The sequence below is a fragment of the Martes martes genome (genome assembly GCF_963455335.1).
Source record: "Martes martes genome assembly, chromosome: 11".
Taxonomy (NCBI): domain Eukaryota; kingdom Metazoa; phylum Chordata; class Mammalia; order Carnivora; family Mustelidae; genus Martes; species Martes martes.
Window position 1 is genome coordinate 71,489,045 of NC_137899.1, and position 25,220 is coordinate 71,514,264.

A 25,220-nucleotide genomic window follows, 5' to 3' on the forward strand; every position below is an offset into this window, starting at 1 on the left:
GAAAAGACCATAAAAATTTAGTTTACTACCTATTCTACCTGGACAGGTAATATTTCTTCCTTTAGAGTACCCTGTACCCATATTAACAAACTGCTCCAAAATGACCGCTCTTTAGAAATTTAGGGCCTGTCGCTTTAAAATTTAGAGTGAGCAAGCAGACTACGTAATCAAAGTCAATACAATGAATAAAATCTTATCTGGGTCAACCACTTCAATCATCACACATAAACCAAAAATCTCCGTAACCACACTCTCTTCTCCAAAGCCTCCCTCCTTTGCTCCCGACTGACTACCTACCAGCTACTACCACCTGAACATTTGACAGGTATGGTAAATTCAAGGTGGCCAAAGGAAACTCAATCTTACACCGTAAACCTGCCACACCTACAAAAATGTCTCATATGTTTTACCCATTGTTGCAGCCAGAAACCAGAGAGACACCCTAAACTTCTTCCTTTCCCTAACTCCTCATATCCAATCACGAAGCCTTGTTGCTTCCCGTATTCTAACCATCTCAGATCTGTCCGGATTTCACCATGCAAGGTTTGCTAAACTAGTTCCAGCACTCACTCAAGTCATCTACTGCAAGAATCTCTCTTTTCTCATTTTTAAGCCACCTCCCCCCCTCCACAAGCAACAATACGTGTGCTTTTAAGTTTCATACTGCTCATATTTCCAACAAAGGGAGTTTTTTAAAAAAGAATTTGCTGATAATCTCCATGTTGTAGCAGAAAGAATTACTCTCATCTGTGCATCAACTGCATCTTCTCTATATGCTGTACCTTCTACAGTTTCAGTCATAGTCAAGGGGTGCCTGGGTGGCTCAGGGGTTTAAGAGGCAACTCTTGATTTCAGCTCAGAGCATGATCTCAGGATAGTAGGATCAAGCTCCACGTTGGGCTCTGTGCTGGGCATGAAGCCTGCTTAAGATTCTCTCCCCCTACACCCCTCTGTCCCGCGTGCATGCTCTCTCTCTTTAAAAAAAAAAAAAAAAAAAAAAGACAAATTAAGGCATCAAGGTGCCTTTAAAAAAAAATAGTTATATAACCTGCCTTGTTTCTTCCAATAATAATCAGCAAGCAATATGAGAAAAAGCAAAAAATGATGATGGGTGGTAATGCTACAACTGACAATATAGCTCAGTAGGTTTACTGTTGTTATTCTTGTTACAGGGGCCAGAGATCATCCTCAAAGGAAATCATGTAGAAAACATCCAAAATTGGTCACTAAGTAGTGCATACCAATCCTTGTCAAAAAGATCCTAGTTGGAAGACACACATGAACCTAAAGAGACAACTTAATACAACGCATGTGATGACTTTGGATATTTGTTTTATCTATAATAAGAAATAGTACATAAAGAGGCAGATTTTGACAACACTGAAGGAAAAAAGTTATGTATGGTTACTAAATTCTAAGTCAAAAGTAAACACAAATATCTAACTGTTAAAAAAATCAAAACAAAAGAAAAAAAAAAAACAATGTCACAAACGAACTTGACCAGAAACCCAAAAAAGTCTAAGTTCCAGGCCTTCCTGTGTAATAAATGTAGTATCCAGAGAAGTGCTTTTCAAACTGTGAGTCAGGATGCACTAAGAAGTCATTAGGTCAAGTTAGCATGAACTTTTTTTTTTATGATAAAGAATAGAAGATCACACAGAATATGAGCACATATTGTTGTATTCTTATGCGTGTGGGCTGGTGCTGATGGTATTTGTGTATACACATCAAATGAGGAAAGTAAATGTATTTCCTATTATGAATGATATTATGGATTAATTGGATAAATCTATTTCCTAGTCAATGTATTTCCCAGCCAAGATTAAAAGTCACTGACATTAAGTCACTTAATCTCTATGAAGTTGCTTCTTCATCCCTTAGATGGAACTTACCATTCTGTTTCAGAGAGTATACCCAAATAACTTCATAGTATTTTCTTCAGCTATAAAACATTGTATTAATATGTTATGGTTACAGCATTTTGGTTGGGATTCCTTAGAGTGTAATGTTTCCCTGCGATGTATGCCCACAGCACGAAGTCATTATGCTAGAAATTTGGACATCCTGAATCAAAGATAATTCTGAAAATGTAGTCTCCAAAAGAGTAAACCTGGAGACAGGAAAGCCTAATGTTTCTCAAAATTTGCAAATCTCCTTCACAGGAAACCAACCACTGCCTCCAGGAAAAAACGACAAAACAAACAAACAAAAAACAACACTAAAGAGGAAGGGTAGTATCTCTGTGTTTCTAGTGCCTCGTGAAAGAATCCTCCCTTACGAGAATGGCCAAAAGAGGGAAACATGTTTAGAGGCTATTCCCCTAAGAGAGGAGCTCAAGAACATCAGCTGCCATCCTGTCTGCACAGCCCTTCAGTGGTACTTTTTTTTTTTTTTCCAAAGATTTTATTTATTTATTTGACAGAGAGAGATCACAAGTAGGCAGAGAGGCAGGCAGAGAGAGAGGGGGGAAGTAGGCTCCCTGCTGAGCAGAGAGCCCAATCCCAAGACCCTGACACAATGACCTGAGCGGAAGGCAAAGGCTTAACCCACTGAGCCACCCACGCGCTCTGCTTCAGTGGTGTTTTGCCTGAAGATATAAATCACTCCTCTTTGCTTCCCATTTAAAGTGGAGAATCCTGTGCCGGGCTCTAAGTGCCACAAATAATTTCAGGCAGCACATCACTGTTTAGCTATACATGTTATCTGGACACATGGTACTGCAAATAGGAAACATTTCAAGAAACTAGTAGCTAAAAAACTGAAAACAGCTAAGAGGACAGACACACTCGCTCATAACTCTCCCACACAAGCTAACATTAAAGCACACTCTTTCAAGGAAAAGATATCCTAAAGATCCTGTATGAGAAGGTACCTCTTCCTCTAAAACAGAGGAAGCTTTGAAAAGGAATGGGATTCCTACTTGAATGTGTTCAGAACACTTCAGGAGAAATGGAGGATAGGAATACTTTTAAGAACTCAGTGATGGAAGTACTAAATATTTCATTTTTTATTTTTATTTTTATTTTATTTTTTTAAAGGTTTCGCTTATTTATTTGACAGAGCGAGAGAGCACAAGCAGAGGGAACAATAGAGGGGGAAGGAGGCTCCCCACTGAGCAGGGAGCCCTATGTGGGGCTGGATCCCAGGACTCTGGTATCATGACCTGAGCTGAAGGCAGGCACTTAACCATCTGAGCCACGCAGGCACCCCTAAATACTTCTTTTTTTTTTTTTAAGATTTTATTTATTTATTTGACAGACAGAGATCACAATTAGGCAGAGAGGCAGGCAAAGGGAGAGGGGAAGCAGGCTCCCTGCTGAGCAGAGAGCCCGATGTGGGGCTCAATCCCAGGACCCTAGGATCATGACCTGAGCCGAAGGCAGAGGCTTTAACTCACTGAGCCACCCAGGTGCCCCTAAATAGTTCATTTTTAAAATGATACTCATAACCTCCAAATAAGCTCATTCCAAGTTTTGTTTCTTGTCAGGCTCATGAATTTTTTGCACTAACCAATCCAGCATATAATCTCCCTCTAAGCTCACACATGTTAAACATCTGGCTGGGGTTGGGAGGCACACAGTTTGCAGCCCAGTAAGGCGCGCTGGCTCACCTGGGAAGCCTATGCATACATGGATACTAAACAAATGAATATACAGAAATGTATCTTCAATGGTCATAATGTAACTTTCTTTGTGACTAATTCCCATCCCTTTAAGGGAGGGAAGGGAGGCATGACTGATGGGGGCATGCAGGAAGCAGATAGTGATCCTAAGGAAATTTGCAAGGAGGGGCTTATCAAGAATGCTTTTGTCACTGCCCAAGGAGCTCCTCCTAGAGAAAGAGAACCAAACAGATTGAAAAATGAATAACTATCACCTGAGTTCTGGCAGCCTGCCAGGTAGCTTTTGCTGACCTTTGATGTTAGTTAAAAAACCATGTGGTATGGTCACAACAAAAGTGTCTTTCTTATAACAATCTCTACACCATGGAGGTATTTTTCTAACCAAAAGACACATTTGTTTGGAAGAGCTCTCAAGAATTAATACTGGGAATGACTTTGGATATCATTTGTCCAAAAGGCGGGCACTCAGGTTAAATGACTTACCTAAGGTCACACAGCTGGCAGCAGTATCTAGCCTATGACCAAGAGCTAACCAGAATTTCCCAAGATAAAATGTCTATCATTGTGCCTAGTAATATAGTATTAAAGAGACAAGTTCCCCTATCCCTCATATATAGCTTTATCCTATCCCTCATATATAGCTTTATCACTATACCTTCTAATTCCCTAGAATCAGAACACTTAGGTCTATAAGTATACATTATTTTAAGACCACCCATCAATTGGATCAAGAGTGCCCATATGTCAGGTTTGAAAAGGAATTTCTATCTCTGATACATCTTACTACAGGTATGAAATTTAATTTTATCCATATTAACAGTATGTTGTTTGAAACTGAAACATAAATATATAAAGACATATAATTATCTCATATATAATTGATGATGGCTAGGAAGTATCATTGGAAAAATATACAATGTGCAGTAAAACTTCAGTTATTTCAAGTTACAAAGACTAATTTATTTCAAAGAATGAGGTACTGAATTACTACTACACCTGATAACAACCAAACATTTTTGCCCGTAAAATATCTCTTCCTTAGTATTTATAAGAACTGGATGAGAAAATCACATGTACTTTTTTTTTTAAACCAAGGTTTAAAAAAAAAACAAACTTGCAGCATAGACAGCTGCAAATAGTGCTCTCCATGGTGAGAAATAAAGTCCACACTTAAGTATCCTAGCAAAATTTTCACCACAGACACATACACACACACAAAATGCACATGCCTAACAGATGGATTCTAAAGAACAGCTAAGCATTTCATAAGCCAAATGCTCAAAAATTAATGATAAAAGATTAACATTCCTGTATGTGTGATACTATATAAATGAGCAGACCCCTCTCTATCCTCACCTCTCAACTCAACCTCCTTTTCCCAACGCTGTGCTCACCCTTCCATCTCCCCCTTCTCTGCAACCAAATCACAACCACCCAAAAGCAAGGTGTCTGCTGCAGCCCAAAACACTTGACCGATAATATCCGGTTTGCCATTCCAGGAAATCCCAGAGTGTGTTTTAAGCCTCTGCCCAAGGCTTATAAAGAAAGGAGAGAAAAAAACTAATCAATACCAGCACCCAGCTGTGACCTGGCACGTAAAAAAATCAAGAAAATAAATCCCATCCATAATCTGTATAATTTAACACTTGGAAGAAAGCAACATCTGGGATCGACTCCAAGCGGGACAGTGTTGCTGGATGGATCTGTGCTTCCTGCACTGAGTGTTAAACCCAGTGAGTGACAAGGGGGACACTCCAGTCCCTCACCATTTCAGCAAAGGCAATATCTTCTCCTAGCAAGGGTTAATCTACCCAAAAAGGGAGTGGGAGGAGGGGACAGAAGGAAAATAATAACCACCAACATCTACTCTTTGCCAGTACACTGCCTGGCAAAGATTCCTCCCCCCACTTTGAAGAGAGGGAAAACTGGAACCTCTTCCCAAAGGTGGGTCTAGGACAAACTATTGTCTTGCTGAACAGTCACAGTCAGAATGAAAGCTAATGAAAATATAGGAATGACTTTGTTTCATCATACAGTCCTTTCAGTGGACTTCAAAGTCCTATCCCCATGGGAAGTTTAAAAAAAAAAAAAAATCCCCTATGACTACAATTCCCTGGAAAGGTTTACCAGATTTTTTTAATTACAGGAAAATTAATTTAGAACATAAGCAGATACCTACACATTGTCTAAATCACTAGCTCTGTACCCAATTAAAAAAACAAAAAGTACAGCAATCAGCAGGACGGGGCATTATAGGAAATAAAGATTGTTAGTAAAATCCAAAACGCTTCCAGCCTGTTAAACCTTCTGAGAGGTTATAATTGCATTTGGCCGCTGCAGGCTTGTCAGAAAGCCTGGCTTCTTAATGGCCACAACCCTAAAAGGACTAACTGTCAAGGGGAGACCCAGCTGAAATCAAACAACAAAAACGGGAACTGTAATCAGCCTGAAATGGGAGGAGGGAAAGGAAGGGAGACTCCTGTATTCATCAGTCAACATTAATGTCCTTTGTTGTTCACCTTTGCACAGAACAGCGAGCGCTACCCTGTTCCTTTTCTTCCGAACGCCAGTGTCAGAGTAGTCCTTTCCTAAAAGCTGTCTCCTCGCCTCGAAGACCCAGGCTTTCCGATTTCCCCCTCCCCATTATCACTCCACAGCTGTCCTCCACCAACCCCCAACGAGCTTACCCCGGGCCGAGAGGGTGGCCAGAAGTAAAAACACTGCTGAAATACCCGTTCCCCTCCAAAGACCAAAGAGGCGCAGATGTTGAAATTTACCAATCCCCCAGCCCCCTCAACACTCGCACCCCAGGAACCCGGGATAGGAGGAAGGAAGGAAGCTGGGGTCGGGCTCGGTCTGTCAGAACGGCTCTTTTGAGGACGGTGCCACATTCCGCACTCTGAGAATGTGGAGCCGAAGAAAAAGGCTTTGCGCCTCCCTTCTGTTTTGGGGGTGTTCTCTATGCGCAGTAGTTGTTGTCTCCCTCTCCACCCAGGGGAATCGTTGCAGTCCATTGCCCTCTTTGGGGAAGAAGGGGAACGAGGGAGAGGAGCGCTGTTCGCTCTCCTCTTCCAACTTGACTCACACACGCCCCGTCGCCACTCCAAACTCCGCAGGCAGAGCCCGCAGCGGGAGGGCTGGCCGCGCGCTCCTCCAGCCGTCCCGGCGCTCCGGGAGCCGGTGCGGGAAGCGCCGATGGGGCGGTGAGGGGCGAGACCCCGGCGCACACCCCTGTGCCCGGAGCTGGCTCGGCAAAGCCCCAAACCCGCAGCGCGATGCCAGGATTAGGCATTTCCAGCCCCGCGGAGCCAGAGGGGCGCAGGGGCAAGGACGCGAAATGCGCACCCGCTCGGGCCAGAGAGGAATAAAAGTTCGCCTCGCGGAGACTCACCCACGCCGTATTTCTCGTGCTCCGTAGGTATCCACATGGCTAAAGGGGGGCCCGGGGTCTTTGGGCTTTGTAATCCCCGCGCCTTCTCCGGCTCACAACAATGCACAGTTCCCGAGTAGCGGCTGCAACGCTGGAACTCGGCGGCTCCGTGCGAGCTGTGGGCGCTGGGCAAGGTCTGCGCTGGAAGCTGCCGAACCCGGCGTTGACACCGCGCAGCTAAGGCTGCGCCGCCCGCCGCTCTCCCGGCGGCTGCTGCTCACAGTCCTCCGACGCGCTCCCGGGAACCCGGCGGCGCAGTCATTGTTCTGATTCACTGAACTAAGCTACACGCCAGGATACTCTCCGGCGCGCCCCCGCCCGCCAGCGCCTCTCCCAGCCCTCCCGGTCCCAGAGTCCCCGCAGCACGCTGGGAATTGTAGTTCTGGGCCTCGCCATCCCGGAAGGGGGCGTGGCATCAGCGACTGGGGGCGGGGATTAGGCAGGGCTCTCCACATCCTATTGGCCCAGGACGTGAAGGCGAGGCGAGGACCTGAAGGAAACCCTGCGCTGATGGGGAGTTCGCCTCCAGTCGCGTTTCCATTGGTTCCAGACCCGCCTGGCGGCCCTCCTTTTTCTCCTCTGCCGCGTAATGGCTGCCCCCGAGACCCAGGGGGCTGCTGCCGGAGGGGAGGAGGACTGTAAGGGCAACCACAGCAAAGTCAGGGGTGTCAGTTATGAGGGTGAGTACGGTGCCACTGAAGTGTAAATGGTTTGTCTCCCTTTCTCTCCGATCAGGAGTGCCGCCGATCGCCAGGCAAGCCGCGGGAGCCTGCCAGCTCTAAAGCCACCTGGGCGCGAGGGGGCCACGGGCGGGGCCAGCCCGGCGGGGTGGGGTCCAAGGCGGCTTCTTGGTGGGAACTCTCTGGGGAGGAAAGAGAAAATGGAATAGAATGGCTTTCCCAGAAGCCAAGGAAGCTCCCTGAGCGTTTGTCTTCCGTTTGGAGCTCCCAGCTTTGCGCTCCGTGCCGGGTGGGTGTGTGTCGAGTCATGTTCGCGCATGTGTGATTTTAACTCCTGGATTAGCAGCTCCCCTCTCTCCAGTACCCTGCCTCCGCCTCCGTTGGCCTCCGGCAGTGTGTTTTATTTGTGTTCGGGAGGATTTCCAGTTGCAGACTGGTCACTTCTCTCCACTCTACAGATTTGCATAATTGCTGGCTGGAGCGGCCTCTGAAGGGAAATTGTGTGTTTCTCACAGCCTCTCTGATCGCCCCAGGCCATCTCCAGGATGGCTTGTGGACCCTGGCCGAGTCCTTAGAAAAAGAGGAAAGGAAGTAGTATTTTGCACTCAGGGCTTCAGAGAAAATTTGAAGCTGGTTATGAAAATCATCGCAACTACTTTGGCTCTACATGTCTTTTAAGTTGCCCTCTGATCCGCTGTAGAGATCAAAATCCAAACTTTGGAGGCTGCCATGGCGGATTGTTTTGAGGATTCCTGGCCGTATTCTTTTACCTTTAGTGCATCTGTTCCCTCCCACCTCCCCTTCTTTTTGTCTTGATGTGTAATTTAGCACAAGTTGTCTTTTTCTGTTGGACATGGTTTGGGGCTTAAAGGTTCTCTGTCATTGTTTGATATTTTGGGGGTTACTTAGTTTTTGTTTTCACGATTAAATTGACATTTAGTCTTGAGTTTTTATTCAGCAGCACAGTGATAAAAGTGCAGTTTCTTCCCACTGCTCATCCGTGAAACTTCCTAGCTCTGAAATTATTTTAATATCTCTACCAAAGCAATCTTTGATAGGCTCCCGACTTTAAATAGTTATACCTATGCCCTAAGCAGTTCATTTCGGGGCTCTTACCTAATGGTAAGATACTTGTGAGGTTTTCCAGATTCTCAAGGTTCCAGAGGTCTGGCTATCTGTTTAACATTTAAATATGGAATCTTTGATGAATTTATCTCACATATTAACTCATAAAAAAGAAAATTGGGAATTTCTTTCAAAAACATTGTAGAACTTTTAAATATCTTTAGTTATTACAAAAATTTTCATAATAGGGGTGCCTGGATGACTCAGTGGGTTAAGCCTCTGCCTGTGTCTCAGGTCATGATCTCAGGGTCCTGGGATCCAGCCCCACATCGGGCTCTCTGCTCAGTGGGGAACCTGCTTCCCCCCTCCCTCTGCCTGCCTCTCTGCCTACTTGTGATCTGTCTGTCAAATAAATAGATAAAATCTTTTAAAAAAAATTTCTTTTTCATAATAAATATTTGAAGCCAGTGCCTTTGAGTTAAATGAAAGTTCCTCCACCACACAGTTCATTCCCAAAATAACAATTTTTAAAAGTTCATTGTGTGTTTTCTCACATATTCCTACATGACACACATCTGTATTGTTTTGATTTTGAAAAATAAAAAGGGATCATTCCTTGTAAGCTCAAAGATCTGCAACCTCCTTTTTCCCAATGATCTATTATAGACACTCTTCCATGTCCGTATATTTGTTGCTTCATTTTTTTAAGGACTGTGCCAGTTGTATTCCATAAAATGAATGTGCCGTACTTTAACCATTCCTCTGTTAATGAACACGTAGTGGGCTTAGTGAATGACTTTATATTGGTGTGTATTTCTTAAGGAATTGCTGGGTCAAAGATAACACAAGTTTAAAATTTTGAAAGATGTCAGACTTTCCCTTTGAAAGATGTCAGTATACACACCTATCAGTAATATATGAGTGTTCTTTCCCCATGTGCTTACCAGTGTGAGGAAATCATTAATCAAGGACCAATGTTTAAACGACTGTTGGATTGAATTGAGTAAGTGCTATAAAGCATAATTTTATGTTCCAGTTTGTTTTCAAGAAAAGTATTGAGCAGCAGTGAATTAGAAGCATCTATAACCCAAAAATTCCTCATCTTGGCTCATAGCTGGCAAGTATTCTTACTAATTTGTAGCAGTCAATGGGAGAACTAATGGTTGATTTTTATATCACTCTTATAAGGTAAGGTTGTCATTAAAAATCCCCTTAATAATTTATGTATCATTGTGTAACTTTATCCAAATTCTTTTCAAAGCTTACAAAGTGTGATAAAAGTTTTAGGTGGAAATAATGATACTAAAAGTATATTTGTATTTTTTTGTTAAGCAGTTACTTAGATTCTCAAGAATGTCTTTCCATGTAAAATCATTCATTTCCTGAAAACTGTCTTTTTTAAGAGGTTTCACTCTCGGTCTAATTAAAGTATCAGTCTGTGTGCTTACTATCCTGGGACTGATGATTTCTATTCCAACGTCACCGAGTGGTGTGCAAGCAGGTACAGCACCTTACCTGAGATCTCTGCTGCCAGACTTCCTGAGGTTCCATCCCTCTCCAGAAAAGTCCCTGATCTTGCACAACACTGCTTTGCATAGATTTGAACTGTAACTGGGATTTCATATTATCTTCTAAAATTAAGAACAGATAGTAAATACAAGATAGTATATTAAGTAACACATAATAAATTAAGAACAGATAGTAAATCACACTTGGAGATATATTACTGATATTTTTTCTTTTGCTGTTTTTAGTCACAGGCAGTAAGATAACACATATAGTTTATTAACTGATAGTACTTACAGGAGATCTTTGTGATGGAGGTGATTTTTTTCTGACAGTAATAACCTGTGTATCTATATTGTAATATTCTAACAGAGTTAACTTTTTTCTCTGCAAATGCATGCTCAGTAGATGATGATCATGGGAATGCTACTTTGGATTTATAATGTACTTCCTCTGGAGACCTTATTAACTAATATGTGATTTCTCTAGGAGTGGGGGTAGCAGGTGGTGTGAACTCCTCATTTTTATATTTGCTATTTCAATAAATAGCATCGGACCTTAGCTAGAAACCTAGGAAGCATCCTTGATTTCTGTCTTGCCCTCATGTCCCAAATGTGATGACTTACTAAGCCTTATTTTTCTGTGCCTGAAATCTTTTGAATTTGTTCTTCATCTCTTTAACCCCTTTTCTGTTTCTAACCTTCACCATTGCTGCTGAATTGTCTGTGTCCTCCATCCTCCAAACTGTGTTCTTGGGGACCAAAACTTTGACATGTTCGGTTTTGTCTGCCAAGACCTTTTCTTGGCACTTTGTCAGTAGTTAATCATTGTTTAACCAGAAATGAATTCCAGCCTGGATGATTGCAAAACCTTCCTAGTGATCTCACTGACTCTTGATTTTTCCCTCCTTTAGTCCACATTCCAAAACACAAATGTGTTCATGCATCCTCACTTCAGATCTTCAGTGTGACTCTCGTGCTTGTATAATGAGGTCTAAATTCCCCGTGTGGCATTTAAGATTCAAGTCTGCTTTTCCAGCCTCATCTTCAGTCATCCTGTTTTCATTTTCACACTTACCATATCACACTGTAGTTAGTTCACTGTAGTAGTTCTACCCCCAGTAGACTGTGAACTTCTTGAGGGCAAGATTTGTCTTATTTTACCTTTATGCCTCCAGTGCTTATCCAAGCTGCATGAAGTAAACATTCTAATAGTTTAATGGTTAGAATCTGTTTGAAATTTATTCACAGTACTTAGAATGGCTGCTATTTTACACATAGGAATTGAAGTCAAATAAAAACACTGAGTATATGTTTTATGCTTGTGGAAGTTATGCACACCAACTTGGAAATGCAGAATATATCATCAGGAATATGGTATTCTGTCAGAGGTAATCAAAGCTAGCATTTTCACGTAGTTTTTAGTCTTCTTTTTTTTAAGTATAGTGTTAGTATTATAGAAATAATGATTATTATTGCTATTTTTTAAATACTTCATGCCTTTCCCTTGTGACCTTGAACCCATACCTGAGTGAGCTGCTGCATAGAAATTGGAATCAGTGTTCCATCATCTGTCTGGCAGTTATCTGGTTTTCCACAGGTTATCATCTTATTTCCAGCATTAGTTCTCAAGTCCAGTTGCATACATTTAAATGACAGTGGGAAGAGAACCAGACCCTATCTTGGAAAAACTGTATTTGAATTTCAATTCTGATGTTTAATAGTTGTGAATAGCTTTATTGCATATGCTGCTGCATTTATGAAAATAGGAATATAATACCTATTTTGCAGAGTTGCTGTGATTATTTCATTCAGTTTCGTATCTCTGACAGCCTGGCATTATTTCCTTTTACCATCTTGGAATTCAATAAATATTAGTTGTTTTCAGTGTCAAGGTATGCCTGAATGAACTAGAAAGCTGCCTACCCTCTGATTCTGTATGTACTTAGGAAGCAATTGTGTTGTAACCAAGGAGAAGCTTAGGAATGTGTTGGTGATAGCTGCTTAGTCTGCCCTTGCATTCCTGGGAGTCATTAGTGTCTGTTGGTGCTCCGTACTAGTATAGCAACTATGTGCCCTGAAAGCCTTTTATATTATCTTCATACCTTTTCTCATCCCTACCCAGTGCTGCCCCCTCATCCCCAGCTGTCTGCACACATACCCACATTCAGAGTCAGCAAGAAGTTCAGATAATCTTGCACACTGGGATGGCCTTGGAAGATACAGGCTAGAGGGTGTCATGGAAGAAAAAGAATTATAGAAACCTCACCCTGTGGGTTTGGTGTAAGATTCTGAAGAGGCCTCCTTTAGCACATCATTTATTTTCCTATGAAAAATATGTGGAAACTGCTTGTAGAATATTAAGACAAATTTTATAAAAGAGGATATTAAAATAATGGTGGTACTGATTCGGATAGCTAACATTTGTTGAGCAGTAACTATGCAAAGTACTGTTTCAAATGCTGTCGTAGGTCTTATGTCATTTCATCCTAACAACATACCTGAAGTAGATACTCATAGTATCCCCTTTTCATTTATAAGTGAGGAAACTGGTGCAAGAGTGGCTTGCACAGTAACCAAAACAGACCTATTATCCTATTTACTATTATAATGACGTCTCATAGAAACTAAATTCCATCTGAAACAAACTTCCCTTGAACATAAATACGTTCCAAAGCTAATGTAACTCTAGAAAGGCAGTATAGTATAGGTAAAAGAGTGTGTGTGTACATTTTGAGGTCAGGCCAATGTAAGATTAGATCCCGGTTACTCACCGCCCCCCCCCAGGCATGTTAATCAACCTCTGAGCCTCCACTTCTCATCTTTAAAATGGGTAATAATCAAATCTGTCTTGCCGAAGTGTTGAATGGTGACTGAGGTGGGCTGGTCCTCAATAAATGGTGACTTACTTCAGATACAGGTATGAACTCATCTTTAGCATGTGTGCCAGAGGTGATACAGGTAATAATTTTGAGTACTACAACTTTAATGTGTCTTTCCATTTGATAATGAGGCTCCTGTTGAGAGATTCCTTGGAGTAGCAGACACAGAATTTACATACATTTCTCATTGTGTCGACAAAGACTTACATTCATGCAAAAGCACAGTGCCATCCTCCACAACACATACACTTCCCATCTTGAAAAATTGAAGAAAATGTTGACCAGATTCGTGTAATAAAAATTATACTTTCTTCTAAACATAAATCTATGAGTAAATAGAAACAAAGCAGGATACTGCCATCTCCAGTGATTGACTCTTTACATGTTTCTGTTAGCTTTTCTTGGAGAACTTTGATAAAGAATTAGCGTTCAGTTTTGCTATGATTAATTTAATAAACTCATCAGACTCTGAATGGATTGGCCTTTCACTGACAGCATCTTAAAAAATTGCCATCTCTCATTGAAACAAGTGTGTTCTAAATGACCTCATTGACCCAGATGTGTGCAGAGCAGCTTTTTCCAAAAGTGGTGTTGGATTTAACTGATCAGTCTTCTGTCTCTCTTTTCATCTCAGCCAATACTCTGTGACCAGTGTCATTTATTTGTAAGATAGGAAACTGGGGTTAGGTGCTATCTTTGGCTCTAGGGACCAAGTAAAGTTTCTAGAAATAAACAGGACTTAAACCTTTGGTTCATTTGGGGGGTGGGGGGGTGTCAACAATTGAGAAGTGGTAGAATATTTTAAGTGACATAAGTCAATATGGGATCCGTTGAGTAGAACTGTGTGGAAAGAAAAAATGTATTCAAAGTTAGACTCTGATCATGAATTTGCTGCTTTGTAGCATTGTGAACTTGGGAAAAATTATTTAACCTCTGAATTTTCATTTCATCATGAAAATGCTGTAGTTAATTATATATCTTTTGGGGAGGTTGAGTGAAGCAGTGAATATAGGGATGAATGATGCTGCTGATGAAGATCTATCACAAGAAGCTGGGACAGCTCTTTGGAATGGGAAAAAATGTATTCAAAAGTAGCTGTCAGTTACAGTCTGTGTGAGCTCAAGCAAGTTGTTTGACCTCATTGTTATTATGACTACTGCTACTAGAAAAGTCTGGATATGACTTAACTCATTACAAACTAACCAACATTAGAGTTTGAGTCAAGACATACTCTTGGTTTTATAATATGTAAACCCTTTAAGGGCAGAGACTGTCACATATCCCTTGGGATCACTTCATCTTCTACAGTGCCATGCTGTGATGTCATTTGGTGTTGGTTGAGTGGTGACTATGAATTGGCTCCATCCTGGGTCCTATGTGAAGCAAAATGAAGGAACCCTGACTTTATCTCTTGGAACATATCCATGTGATTGGTGGGGCTTTGCAATCGTATTTTATCAGAGCTAATTGGAGAGTCCTTTCTGTTTCCATATCACAGTGTGGGAAGAAGTGGATACATTTGAATCTGCAATTTGTATCCATTTACTAAGGAGCTGAAAGCTTTTAAATGTTTTTATTTTTAAAAGAAAGGAAATGCATGTTCCAGTTCCTGGTTTCTCCAATACTCACCTCATTTCATGCTTTTTCTTAACTGAAAGATGCATCCTCCCACAAGTAATTACAGAGGCCCTGCCTTATAATAAAATAAATAAATAAAATTTTAGTGTTTTTATCCAAAAACTTACACAGATTTGTTGTTTAAGAGAAGGATCTCAGAATGGTAATTGTGGTTATTTAACACAATTTTCTGTTATGTAACAAGCTGCTATTCACCAGTAATAGCCAATTAGAAAAGAAAATATCTTGTACTACTAATTGTAATTATCATTATAAAGCAATTAATAGCAGGAACAGTTGTTGAACAGTAACGTAACAGCAATTAAACTATCTTTGTTAAAGCACCATACACCTAATTTCTACAACTGGAGGAGGGGAGGGGTAGGAAAAGAAAGTGTAAAAAAGTTTGAAAGCTTTATAAATATGCACCCACATAAAGAAAAGTACTGCTAATAACCTACTAGGACTCTGAGGTTTATTTCTAGCAGTGTTGATCATAGATCGTACTGCTTCATAGAAAGCTCACTGGACAAGGAGCCAGAGACCTGAGTTTTAATCCTACTAATGCTTCTGACTGACTCTGACTTTAGAGAAGTTTTTTGCCCTCATGGTTAAGATATCCTGGTTTGTAAATGAGGTGATTCGTTTATATTAGCATCCTTTCAACTGCATCTTTCAAATATCAAATAAAGAGAAGGTAGGTTTACAGCTAGGGAGCCCAGTTATGCCTGTCCTAGAGTCTGTAGAAAGAAAACAAGTGTATCTGGGTATTCCCTTAAGAATTCGTTGCACATGGGGTCCCTGGGTGGCTCAGTGGGTTAAAGCCTTTGCCTTCGGCTCAGGTCATGATCTCAGGGTCCTGGGATCGAGCCCCGCATCGGGCTCTCTGCTCTTCAGGGAGCCTGCTTCCCCCTCTCTCCCTTTCTGCTTGCCTCTCTGCCTGAGACCTCTGATTTCTTTGAATCCTGTCCCTTGATTAAGCAGGTGACTTGGGAACGGGAGTAGAGTGCAGCCCGGGTCCTTTTTCTTGACAAATAAATATTCTGATTGGAAAAAAAAAAAAAAAAAAAAGAATTCGTTGCACATGTAAGTGTGCAGGTGTATTGACCAGGTATCAAGGTAGAAAATTCGTGGAGAACCACTGCAATAGGTAACTTCTAGGGTCCCTCATTCCAAGAGACTATGGCTAGATCAGTAGGACACATCCCATCTCATTCTATCCCCTCACCTTTCCATTTTTTAAGTAAACAATGTGAATCTGAAAGTTGTTAATTGAACTGAAACTTAGTTCCGAAATATTTATTAAGCAATGCATTGTGCCAGCTTTTGCATTTTAAATGCTATAGAATACAAAGTTGAAGACAAGATAGGTCTTGCCATCAAGGATCTTACAGCCTAATAGGGAAGATATAAGAAGTATGTAAATAACTGTATTACAAGGTAGAAAATGTTAAGGACCATCAGAGTGATCAATGTTGAATAAGAAAGAGATTAAGACCAGCCGGTGGTGCTTTGCCTTGAAGTTGAATAAGATTTGGACATGCAGAAATAAGGAAAAGCATTTATTATGTGGCTGGGCAAAGGGAGGGAACAATAGAAAAACTAAGGGCATATTTGGGAGATAGCAAGTCAATTTATTTTGCTTGGAGAAAATAGCAGGTAAATGAGAACAGTGTAAAGTTTGAAAAGGTGAGTTGAGACTAGATCATTTACTCTCAAATGTTAGACCCCAGCTCTGCAGACGAAGAAAGGAAATGACAAGATCAAAGTTTAATCAGGTAACAATGTATTGAAGAGCAAACGATGAGTCAGGAAACGTGGGTATTTGCCAAAGCAAGAGATAATGAAGACCCACACTAGAATTTAATAATATGCCTTTGCTAATGAAGTCATGTGATTGCTCATCCTGTAAAGAAATTTCTGAGATTAGAAAAATAATGCTGGGACACAGCAGGTGGCATATGAAGATTCTCCCTTTGATAGGTTGAGTGTCTGCTTAGGCCCCGTGGTGAGGAAGGTCCAGAAACAGAGACTGCCGCAAAGATGATAAAACAGACATCAATTACATATAAACAGGTCTAGAACTACTCGATTCCAAATAAAAGGAAAGACGGGAATTTTTAGCCAAGGAGCAGGCTGGGGGCAGGGGGGTAGAAAATTACTAATTGGAAATCTGGCTAAACAGACTTGACAAGATTCTTGCTAAAGGCAGGCCAGGGTGAGATACTAGATAATGAGATATCACTTGGAGGATGGTAGAGGATGAGGAACCTCATCAGATATGGAGGATGGGAGAGTCTCTCTGAACTGACTTAGCAGGATTCTTGCAAAAATTAGGCTGGGAGGCCTAATCAAGAAAAGGATTCAGAGGAGCCTTCTGGAAACCAAAGTTTGGTCAAGGAGAGAATCTATTTCAGTAGCAGGAACACCATCACAAATAAACTGGGCTTTAGGGACAGGTCTCAAGCCATTAAAAGACCTAAGAGAAACCAGTTAAGAGGTTTGTTCTGGGTGAGGCATCAGATCACAGCGTCCACAATCAGTGCAATGGGTTGAGCACTCAGTTACTAGAAAAGGCATACAAGCTGAGGCTCTCTTCCCAGCTATTAGTCACATGCCCAATGACTAGCGTCCCGGACCCAGATGGAGATGAGGTCAAGACTGGGGTTGGTGTAGAGCCACTGGCTTGAGATGGTCCCCTGCTGGTGCAGAGCCAAATTGCTGGTGGGTTTAGGGACCCCTACCATGCTGATTGGCAGTATTGGCAGAGGCCTAGCTCCAGGCAACTCATTACAGTTGCCCATATGGCCACTGAACTCCTAACCCTGAGCTCATTAATCCTGAATAATCAGCCAGTTGTAATATAATTCTCAAGTATAAGGTAATAACACCCTTTCTTTCTCATGACCCTTAGACTACATGGAATTTGATGCCTCAGAGAAAGATTACTCTTCTTGATCTTTTTCCTTGTGAAACATTTTAGAGTGTATTGACAGAACTGATTATGATGTTAATAATTCCCCCCCATTAATGTGATATTTTTAGATACCATTAGTTATAGTTGTTTCTATAAATAGAGCACAATCCTGTTTTCCTTTTATTACCTGAAATTCCAAGTACATCCAACCATATGAATTTACACATTCTTAGAGCCTAAATTAATTTAACTTTTAGGTAATTCAGTGAAAAAAAATCATTTTTTTCTGTCATACTTTTGAGAGATACTCATAGAAAATTGTGTTCTCATTGTTTTTGTCTGCCCATGTGATCAAAGTAGGTAGGGCCAATGTAGCATGCCATTTATGTTTTTAGGGGACAATATTTCAGGACTTCTTAGAATCCCAAGACAAAAAAGAAAAATACCTTTTTACACACACAAAGAATTTTATGATCAAATAATTTGCAGTTACTGACTTAAACTGATAGCTTCCTTACTTTAGGACTTTAGTGTGCTAATTTTTGTGAAGAGGTGATAAATATTATACCACAGTTTTCCAAATATTTGACCACACTATCTTTTTCTCAACTGGCACACATTAACATTTCATGGGATGCTAGTGTTCCATGGAATTTGATTTGGGAAATGCTAGTCTGGGTCATTTTCCTCTTAAGCAGATCATGTTTATTAGGAACTTAGACATCCTAAAGAGTTCATCTGTAAACATGTTCAAGAAGAGATCATTCACTTTGTGTCTGTAGTAATAACCATTGTTGCTCATTTTTATGGCGTTCTTATTTTACTTCAAGTCCTAAGTGGGGGGAAAATAAGCAGAGTAGTAGGCACAGGGTAGAGACAAAAAGCATAACTATTTGTTTTGCTTCAGGGGGGTGTAGCATCCTCTAAGGAGCATTCCCCCCATTATATCCAGAATGCCAGAGTTCTTTGGAAAATGTCCATGCTAGAAATGAAATAAATAAATAAAACCCAGCCTTTGAGCATAATAGGAGAACTCTTTAAATCAGTATCTTTTGTTTCTTTATTTTAGTATCCCTTTCTTAGAACATTTGAAGTAAGATCTGAATATTGAACAATGGAAAAGGAAAGTGTTCCTAAGTAACGGGTTTCTGACCTACTGTTCCAAGGCACTCAAGCTTGTGCTTCTTATTAAGTCAGGTAACCATAGCTATTTAATACATTATTTAAGGTTATAAAAATTTAATTCACGTTCCTCTATCCACTTTCATTGACTTGAAGAATGTAGGTTGGTTGCGATTTTTTTTTAATTGCATGTGTGTGGCATCATTGTCAGAAATGTCAGAGTTTCTGAATTACTGTTTATTAATGAAATGATGAATCCAAGTAGCTCTTTGATGTAAAATCCACAACTCGTGTGATGTAGAGAAATTTTTTAGTGAAAGGTTTCTTAAAACAGCTTCGAAATGATTCATTGGACCATTGTTATTCACTTCTAGTTAGCAGTATTCAGAGCCAACTGGCAAATCTCCATTTCTTCAGGAGTCTTACTTAAAATGTTATTTCAGAGTAAAAGATTTAGGCAAGCAGTGTATAAGTGAAAGAACTGGATTGTTCTCTTTATATTGCCAGTTTTCTAAAGTTTCGTGTTTGTTGATATCCCTTGTGATAATACATTTATCAGATTCTGAATTCATCTTATATATGGATAGTTATCAAAAGTTACTATCATATTAGTACTATTAGCTGATCTTTGGACCCTGCTCCGAAAGTCACACGTACTTGTAGAACCTCAAACACATTTTCATATACTTATGAGCAACATTTTTTTAAGTTATATCCTGCATAAGTTACACTTTATAAATATCATAAGCCTCATTATAAATGTAAGCCTCCTCCCTTTCTCTCTCTGTCATACTCATATTTAAAATCTTTTTTAAAATTTTTAAAAAGATTTTATTTTTTTATTTGACAGACAGAGGTCACAAGTAGGCAGAGAGACAGGCAGAGAGAGCAGAGTGAGGGAAGCAGGCTCCCTGCCGAGAAGAGAGCCTGATGCTGGGCTCCATCCCAGGACCCTGGAATCATGACCCGAACCGAAAGCAGAGGCCTTAACCGAAGGCAGAGCCACCCAGGCGCCCCTCATATTTAAAATCTTAAATGTCACTTTTTGTGTGAAGCCATTCTTGAACCATAGATTAAATTAGCTACACACTTCTTTTAACCTTAATCATACAGTTATCTAGGAGAATCCCATTACCTGCTGTAGAGAAAAATTTTAATTCTAATAGTTCAGCTGATACATACTATATGAGTTTCCAAAGGCCACCTGTAACAAATTACCACAAACTGGTGGCTTAGAACCACAGAAATTTATTCTGTCACCTTTCTGAAGGCCCAAAGGCTGAAGTCAGGATGTCAGCAGGGCCACATTCCCTCTGAAGCCTCTAAAGGAGAATCTCGTAGCATCAGTCATTCCTTGGCTTTTAGCAGCATAGCGCCAATTTCTGCTTCTGTCTTCATATAGCCTTCCTCCCTATGTCTTTTTTTCTTCTCCTTTTCTGTCTCTTACAAATACTTCAGTCGTTGCATTTAGAGCCTACCCTAATCCAGGATGAGCTCATCTCAAGATATTTACCTTAATTATATCTGCAGAGACCCTTATTCCACATAGGGGCACATCTGAGGTTCCAGGTGAATATCTCTCTTGAGTCACCATTCAGTCCACTATACATATTAAAGATACTCCCTTTTTTCCAGATTGCCTTCTTCCTGACCTACCCAAGGAGTGTGTGCATAGGTGAGTGCTTATTTTCATTTAAGTTGGGGAGGGGAGGGGTATCCTCCCCCCTCTCTTTTCAAAGCACTCTACAGCACATAGTACCTTTTGTTTGACTTTATGGACATTGGGACTTATCCATTGACCGTATTCTCATGAATGTTAAACTCTTTATAGAAAGTCATCACCAAGGATTTGGAAAGAGCTTATTAAAAATGCTGGGGCTTTTTTTTTTTTTTTTTACTTCCCTCCTCTTTTATTATTTTAGGTACTCAGACTGTACATAGTACCTGCTAAGTCCTTTTGTTTATTGACTGATAGCTATTGTCCTTTATACTTACAGCCCCTGAAATTTGGTCTCTTCCTGAGGTTGAAAGCATACTATAGTGAAAAGAACACTAAACTTAGAAACAAGAATCCAGTTCATGTTTTAGTTGTACAACTTTAAATAAATTATACTCCCTAAACTTCTATTTTCTCATAATTATGATATAAATAATAATCTTTCTTATCTGGCAGTTTAATACTGAGGTGTTTAGGAGATGATTTCATAAAATGTAGAGGGTTATATAAATAAAGCAGAGGTATAATAATATCATGCTTGAAATGACCATCTTTGGATTTACTGACTAGTGCCTTTCTACCCTGATCATCCCTTCTATCCTGAGTATGACTGGGCTCTTCCCCCCTTTAAACTGTCAGTCACTTATCAGTTAATCTAAATATATATATGAGTATTTGAGCTGGAAGTGACACTGGGATAAGTCACTTTTGAAAATATTCTAAAAAGACAACATAGTTTCTGTCTTGCTTGAAGTCTAAATGGAGAAGAGACACATATACCAGTGACGAGGTTAAGCTCCCATCAGTGGATAGTGGAATGGATAGAGAAAAAATTTGCTTGAAAGGGATAATCATTGTTGGCTTCATTTAAGAAGTGAGAGAGACCAGAGGATTAGGAAAGACTCCAGCAAGCATGTAGATAGAGTACCTGCACCTCGGTGGGGGGAAAAAAAAGAGCCAGGTGTCATCCAGGCACATTTCAGAAACTGCTTAACACTTCAGAGTAAAGAGAGCAGTAGTGGGAGATAAAATGGAATACAAGACTACATCTGATAACCATCTTAGAAGAACCAAGAGGCTGTCTAGTGCTCAGGCCTTTATTTATAAGGATGTGGATATTTCACAATTTGGATCTTTGTTCTCCTTCAGGCCAAATGGTCTCCAGAAGCAGTTAGTAGAATCTCCCTAATTAAAAACAAGAACACACACAGACAATTTGCCTTACAGATCAAAAAGACACTTTTGATTTTCTTAGGCTCTGGGTTTTATTGAGCTTTTGTTGAGTAGTAATTATGTGCTAAGTTCTGAAGGCACAAAAAAAGAATAAGACAAAGTTCCTGCCCGGAAGGAGACACTTGTCTAGTAGAGGATAATAATGCAGAAGTGTAGTAAAAGAATCTGAAGCAAAGACGTAACTGTCGCATGTGCTTCTAACCTATCAGGGAGGTTTGGGTAGGCTTCTCCAGGAGTGATACATAGGCCAAGATCTTTGCCAGGTGAGGTAGGCCTTTTTGATAGATGAAGCTTCATGAGGAAAGGCTTGAAGATGCCCTATAAGTATGTATTATCCTAGCCTAAAATGATGTGGTAGAGACAAAGCTGAACAGGGAGCAAAGGCTGTATTCAAAAGGAGTTTGTGGATCTAGCAAAAGAACTTGCATTATTTCCTACATGATGGGGAATGTTTTAGGTGAGTGAATAACATGAATCAGATTGGCTGACTAAGAACAACCTCGCGGCAGTCCTAATGTGAAGATGCACGTACAGAGGCAGGACCAGTATTTCAGAGGCTCTTGTTAATGGAGCATGTTCTGTAAGCAGTTCAAACCGGATGTTAAGGTAAATAAGTCTTCCTGAAATGTATAACCTATCATGTCACCTTCCAGCTCAAAAGCCAGCTATGATTTGTCCGTGCCTATAGGAAAAGCACAAAATGAAAGTATATCCTCATTCAAGATTCCTCATTGCTTGTCACCACTAATTTAATCTGTACCACAGGTAGCTGAGGGTTCTTTTTCTCTGTTACAGGTAGCCCCTCCTCAGATGGGAGGTCAGAATTAGGAGAATAATCTAGGAGGCCAGATGGAGGAGTTAAGCCTATCCATTGAGTGCTCACTAGGCTTTTGTCATGTGGAAATTTGAACTTTCAAATTTTGCTTTCTAGATGAAAATAATTTTTTAAGTTACGTTTTTCTTAATTATTTCTAAGAAGTCTTTTTTTTTTCCTAAGAAAAGTTGCTTTCTTTTCCATAATTAACAATGGCCATATACCCCTGCACCTCTATATTTTTTTGACCCATTGCAGATCTTACCAGATACTCATAGTTAAGCTCTAGATTTTGTACAAATCTGATAAGAATTTTCAAACAAGACCGCACATCATTTGGGAGGGGTGATTGTGTATATTTAAAATTGTGTGTGTGTGTGTGTGTGTGTGTGTGTGTGTGTGTAACAAAAATTTTAATTTGTTGTAAACATTTTTAAATGTTGATGTGTTAATTGGAGTGAAGTTTGGCCTGATTAACCAGAAAGGTGAAATGCTGGTTTGTTGCTGTATTTTTTTCTCTTGATGAAAACTTAGGTATAGATCTACTGCAGATTCTTCATCTGATCTAACACCATTGATATACGTCCAAGTCATCCTCATCTAGTATCCAGAGGTATTGAATTTTCCAGTAGGGTACTTCTTTTTAATGATAAACTGCAAGTTTTTTTTGTGAGTAGCTGTTACCTCTAAAGTCTCTGATGAATACCATCTTGTCCTAATAACAGATCACAGTTTTTCAGATTTTTTTGGCTCCTTTCATCTCCCCATTCTCCTATTTTTTTTTCTATTTTGATGATTTATTATAACATTAGTCCCTTGCCTATGAATGTTTTTACTGTTTTTTCTTTAAATTTTCTTTAACATGCATGACATCTCAATTTTTCCTGAAAGTAAGCAAACATACCATCATGGCACTATTTTATATCATGTATTGGGATCAGGACAACCATAGATCATTCCTCATTCAAAGAATCTTTCATTTGATCAGTATACAGCTTATTTTAGATATTCCTCCCTAATAGCAAGTATATTTGCTTGAAATAGGTATTTTGGGGGGAAAAATCTTATCTATTATAATGGTAGTTTCCACTTCATTAGGAAAGAAAATTGGTATCAATTTAAAGTATTCCACAGTTTTCTCCTCTTAGCTCCCTTGATGAAAATAACAGCAGTATCCAGGGACTGCCACCCACCCCCCTCCAAAAAGGATCCTGCCCCCCTTAACTACAGTGATTTCAAAGCCTTTGTCCTATAAAGGCCATGTATTAAAAACTGAACAGATGATTTAGTGAATAATGAGGTCTGGGGAATTAAGGTACCATTGGGAGTCAGTATAATTGGGATTAAAGTCTCAAGGGGAAGACAGACAACATGAATTGCAAGAAAAAGGAACAAGGTTTCAACTAGACAAAAGAAACCTTGTGAAATCGAATAAGGTGTGTGCATTTGGAGATTAGAACAAAGTAGTCTGAAAGAGTTTGTGGATTAATACTTAATTCATGTAGGACAATGCTCTGAATTTGTAAGCGTAACTCTTCCTGTTTTGAGTTGATTTTCCTACTTGCAATTAATTCAGAAGCCAGATTGTAAATAAAGTACTAAGAATTGAGGCCACTTCTCTGAGATTACTGGTAGTGCAAGTATCTGTGTGTGCACAAATGATAGCACACTAGTAGTGTTTGATGACAATCTAGACATTATAGTTGAAGCTTGCTCTCTGGGATGATATTCCCTCAGGATCCCCTGAGTCCTGACTCTGAAGAGCAATTGTATATCAAATGTTACATGCAGTGTCCATGTCAAGAATCTAATGATGCAGGGCTCCTGGGTGGCTCAGTGGGTCGGGCCTCTGCCTTCGGCTCAGGTCATGATCTCAGCATCCTGGGATCGAGCCCCACATCAGGCTCTTGCTTGCTGGGGAGCCTGCTTCCCCCTCTCTCTCTGCCTGCCTCTCTGCCTACGTGTGATCTCTGTCTGTCAAATACATAAATAAATAAATCTTGGGGGGGAAAAAAAAAGAGGGTGCCTGAGTGGCTCAGTGGGTTAAGCCTCTGCCTTCAGCTCAGGTCATGATCTCGGGGTCCTGGGATCGAGTCCCGCATCGGGCTCTCTGCTCAGCAGGGGGCCTGCCTCTCCCCCATCTCTCTCTGCCTGCCTCTCTGCCTACTTGTGATCTCTCTTTGTCAAATAAATAAGTAGAAATCTAATAAAAAAATTTAAAAAGTAATCTAGTAATGCAGTTCTTAATCTCATAAACCTTGCTATACTGGTTTTATCTGTAGTCACTGGGATACCTTGTAATCTTCATAGTGATGGCTGGTCATTCTAAAAGCCCAGAGGTACTTGAATAATCCATTTCCATTATCTCTCATATTTTGAGAAAGTTTATCATTTTGACCAGTCTAACCACAACTCATATATTCTTTCTGCCTAAAGTATCTTTTTCCTGCCTTTCTACCTTACAGCCTCTACTCATTCCTTAAGACTTAAAATTAGGTATCATCTTCACCTTTCCTGTGAAATGTTTTTGCTGACTCTTTGCCAATACCAAAATATAGCCTAGCATTTCCTCTTCTTAACCTTTCATTTCCATTAGTGATTTCTTATGTCATCTCC

The 25,220-nt window shown here is 40.3% G+C and overlaps 2 protein-coding genes across 5 annotated transcripts in view; one reads left to right on the plus strand and one right to left on the minus strand.

Annotated features, from left to right (window-relative positions):
- The window catches only part of DOCK4 (dedicator of cytokinesis 4), a 422,803-nt gene extending 415,470 nt beyond the window's left edge, over positions 1 to 7,333 (minus strand). The window contains exon 1 of the mRNA XM_080818711.1: positions 7,014 to 7,333. Within this exon, the coding sequence (XP_080674837.1) occupies positions 7,014 to 7,050 (37 nt within the window). The 5' untranslated portion in view covers positions 7,051 to 7,333. The remainder of the gene's footprint in view (positions 1 to 7,013) is intronic.
- Positions 7,334 to 7,531: 198 nt separating this feature from the next.
- The window catches only part of ZNF277 (zinc finger protein 277), a 104,045-nt gene continuing 86,356 nt past the window's right edge, over positions 7,532 to 25,220 (plus strand). Inside the window, exon 1 of one of the 4 annotated variants that reach the window (XM_080817923.1) lies at positions 7,532 to 7,732. In XM_080817923.1, the coding sequence (XP_080674049.1) occupies positions 7,642 to 7,732 (91 nt within the window). In that variant the 5' untranslated portion in view covers positions 7,532 to 7,641. The remainder of the gene's footprint in view (positions 7,733 to 25,220) is intronic. The other 3 variants (XM_080817926.1, XM_080817924.1, XM_080817925.1) reach the window with 3 other exon arrangements.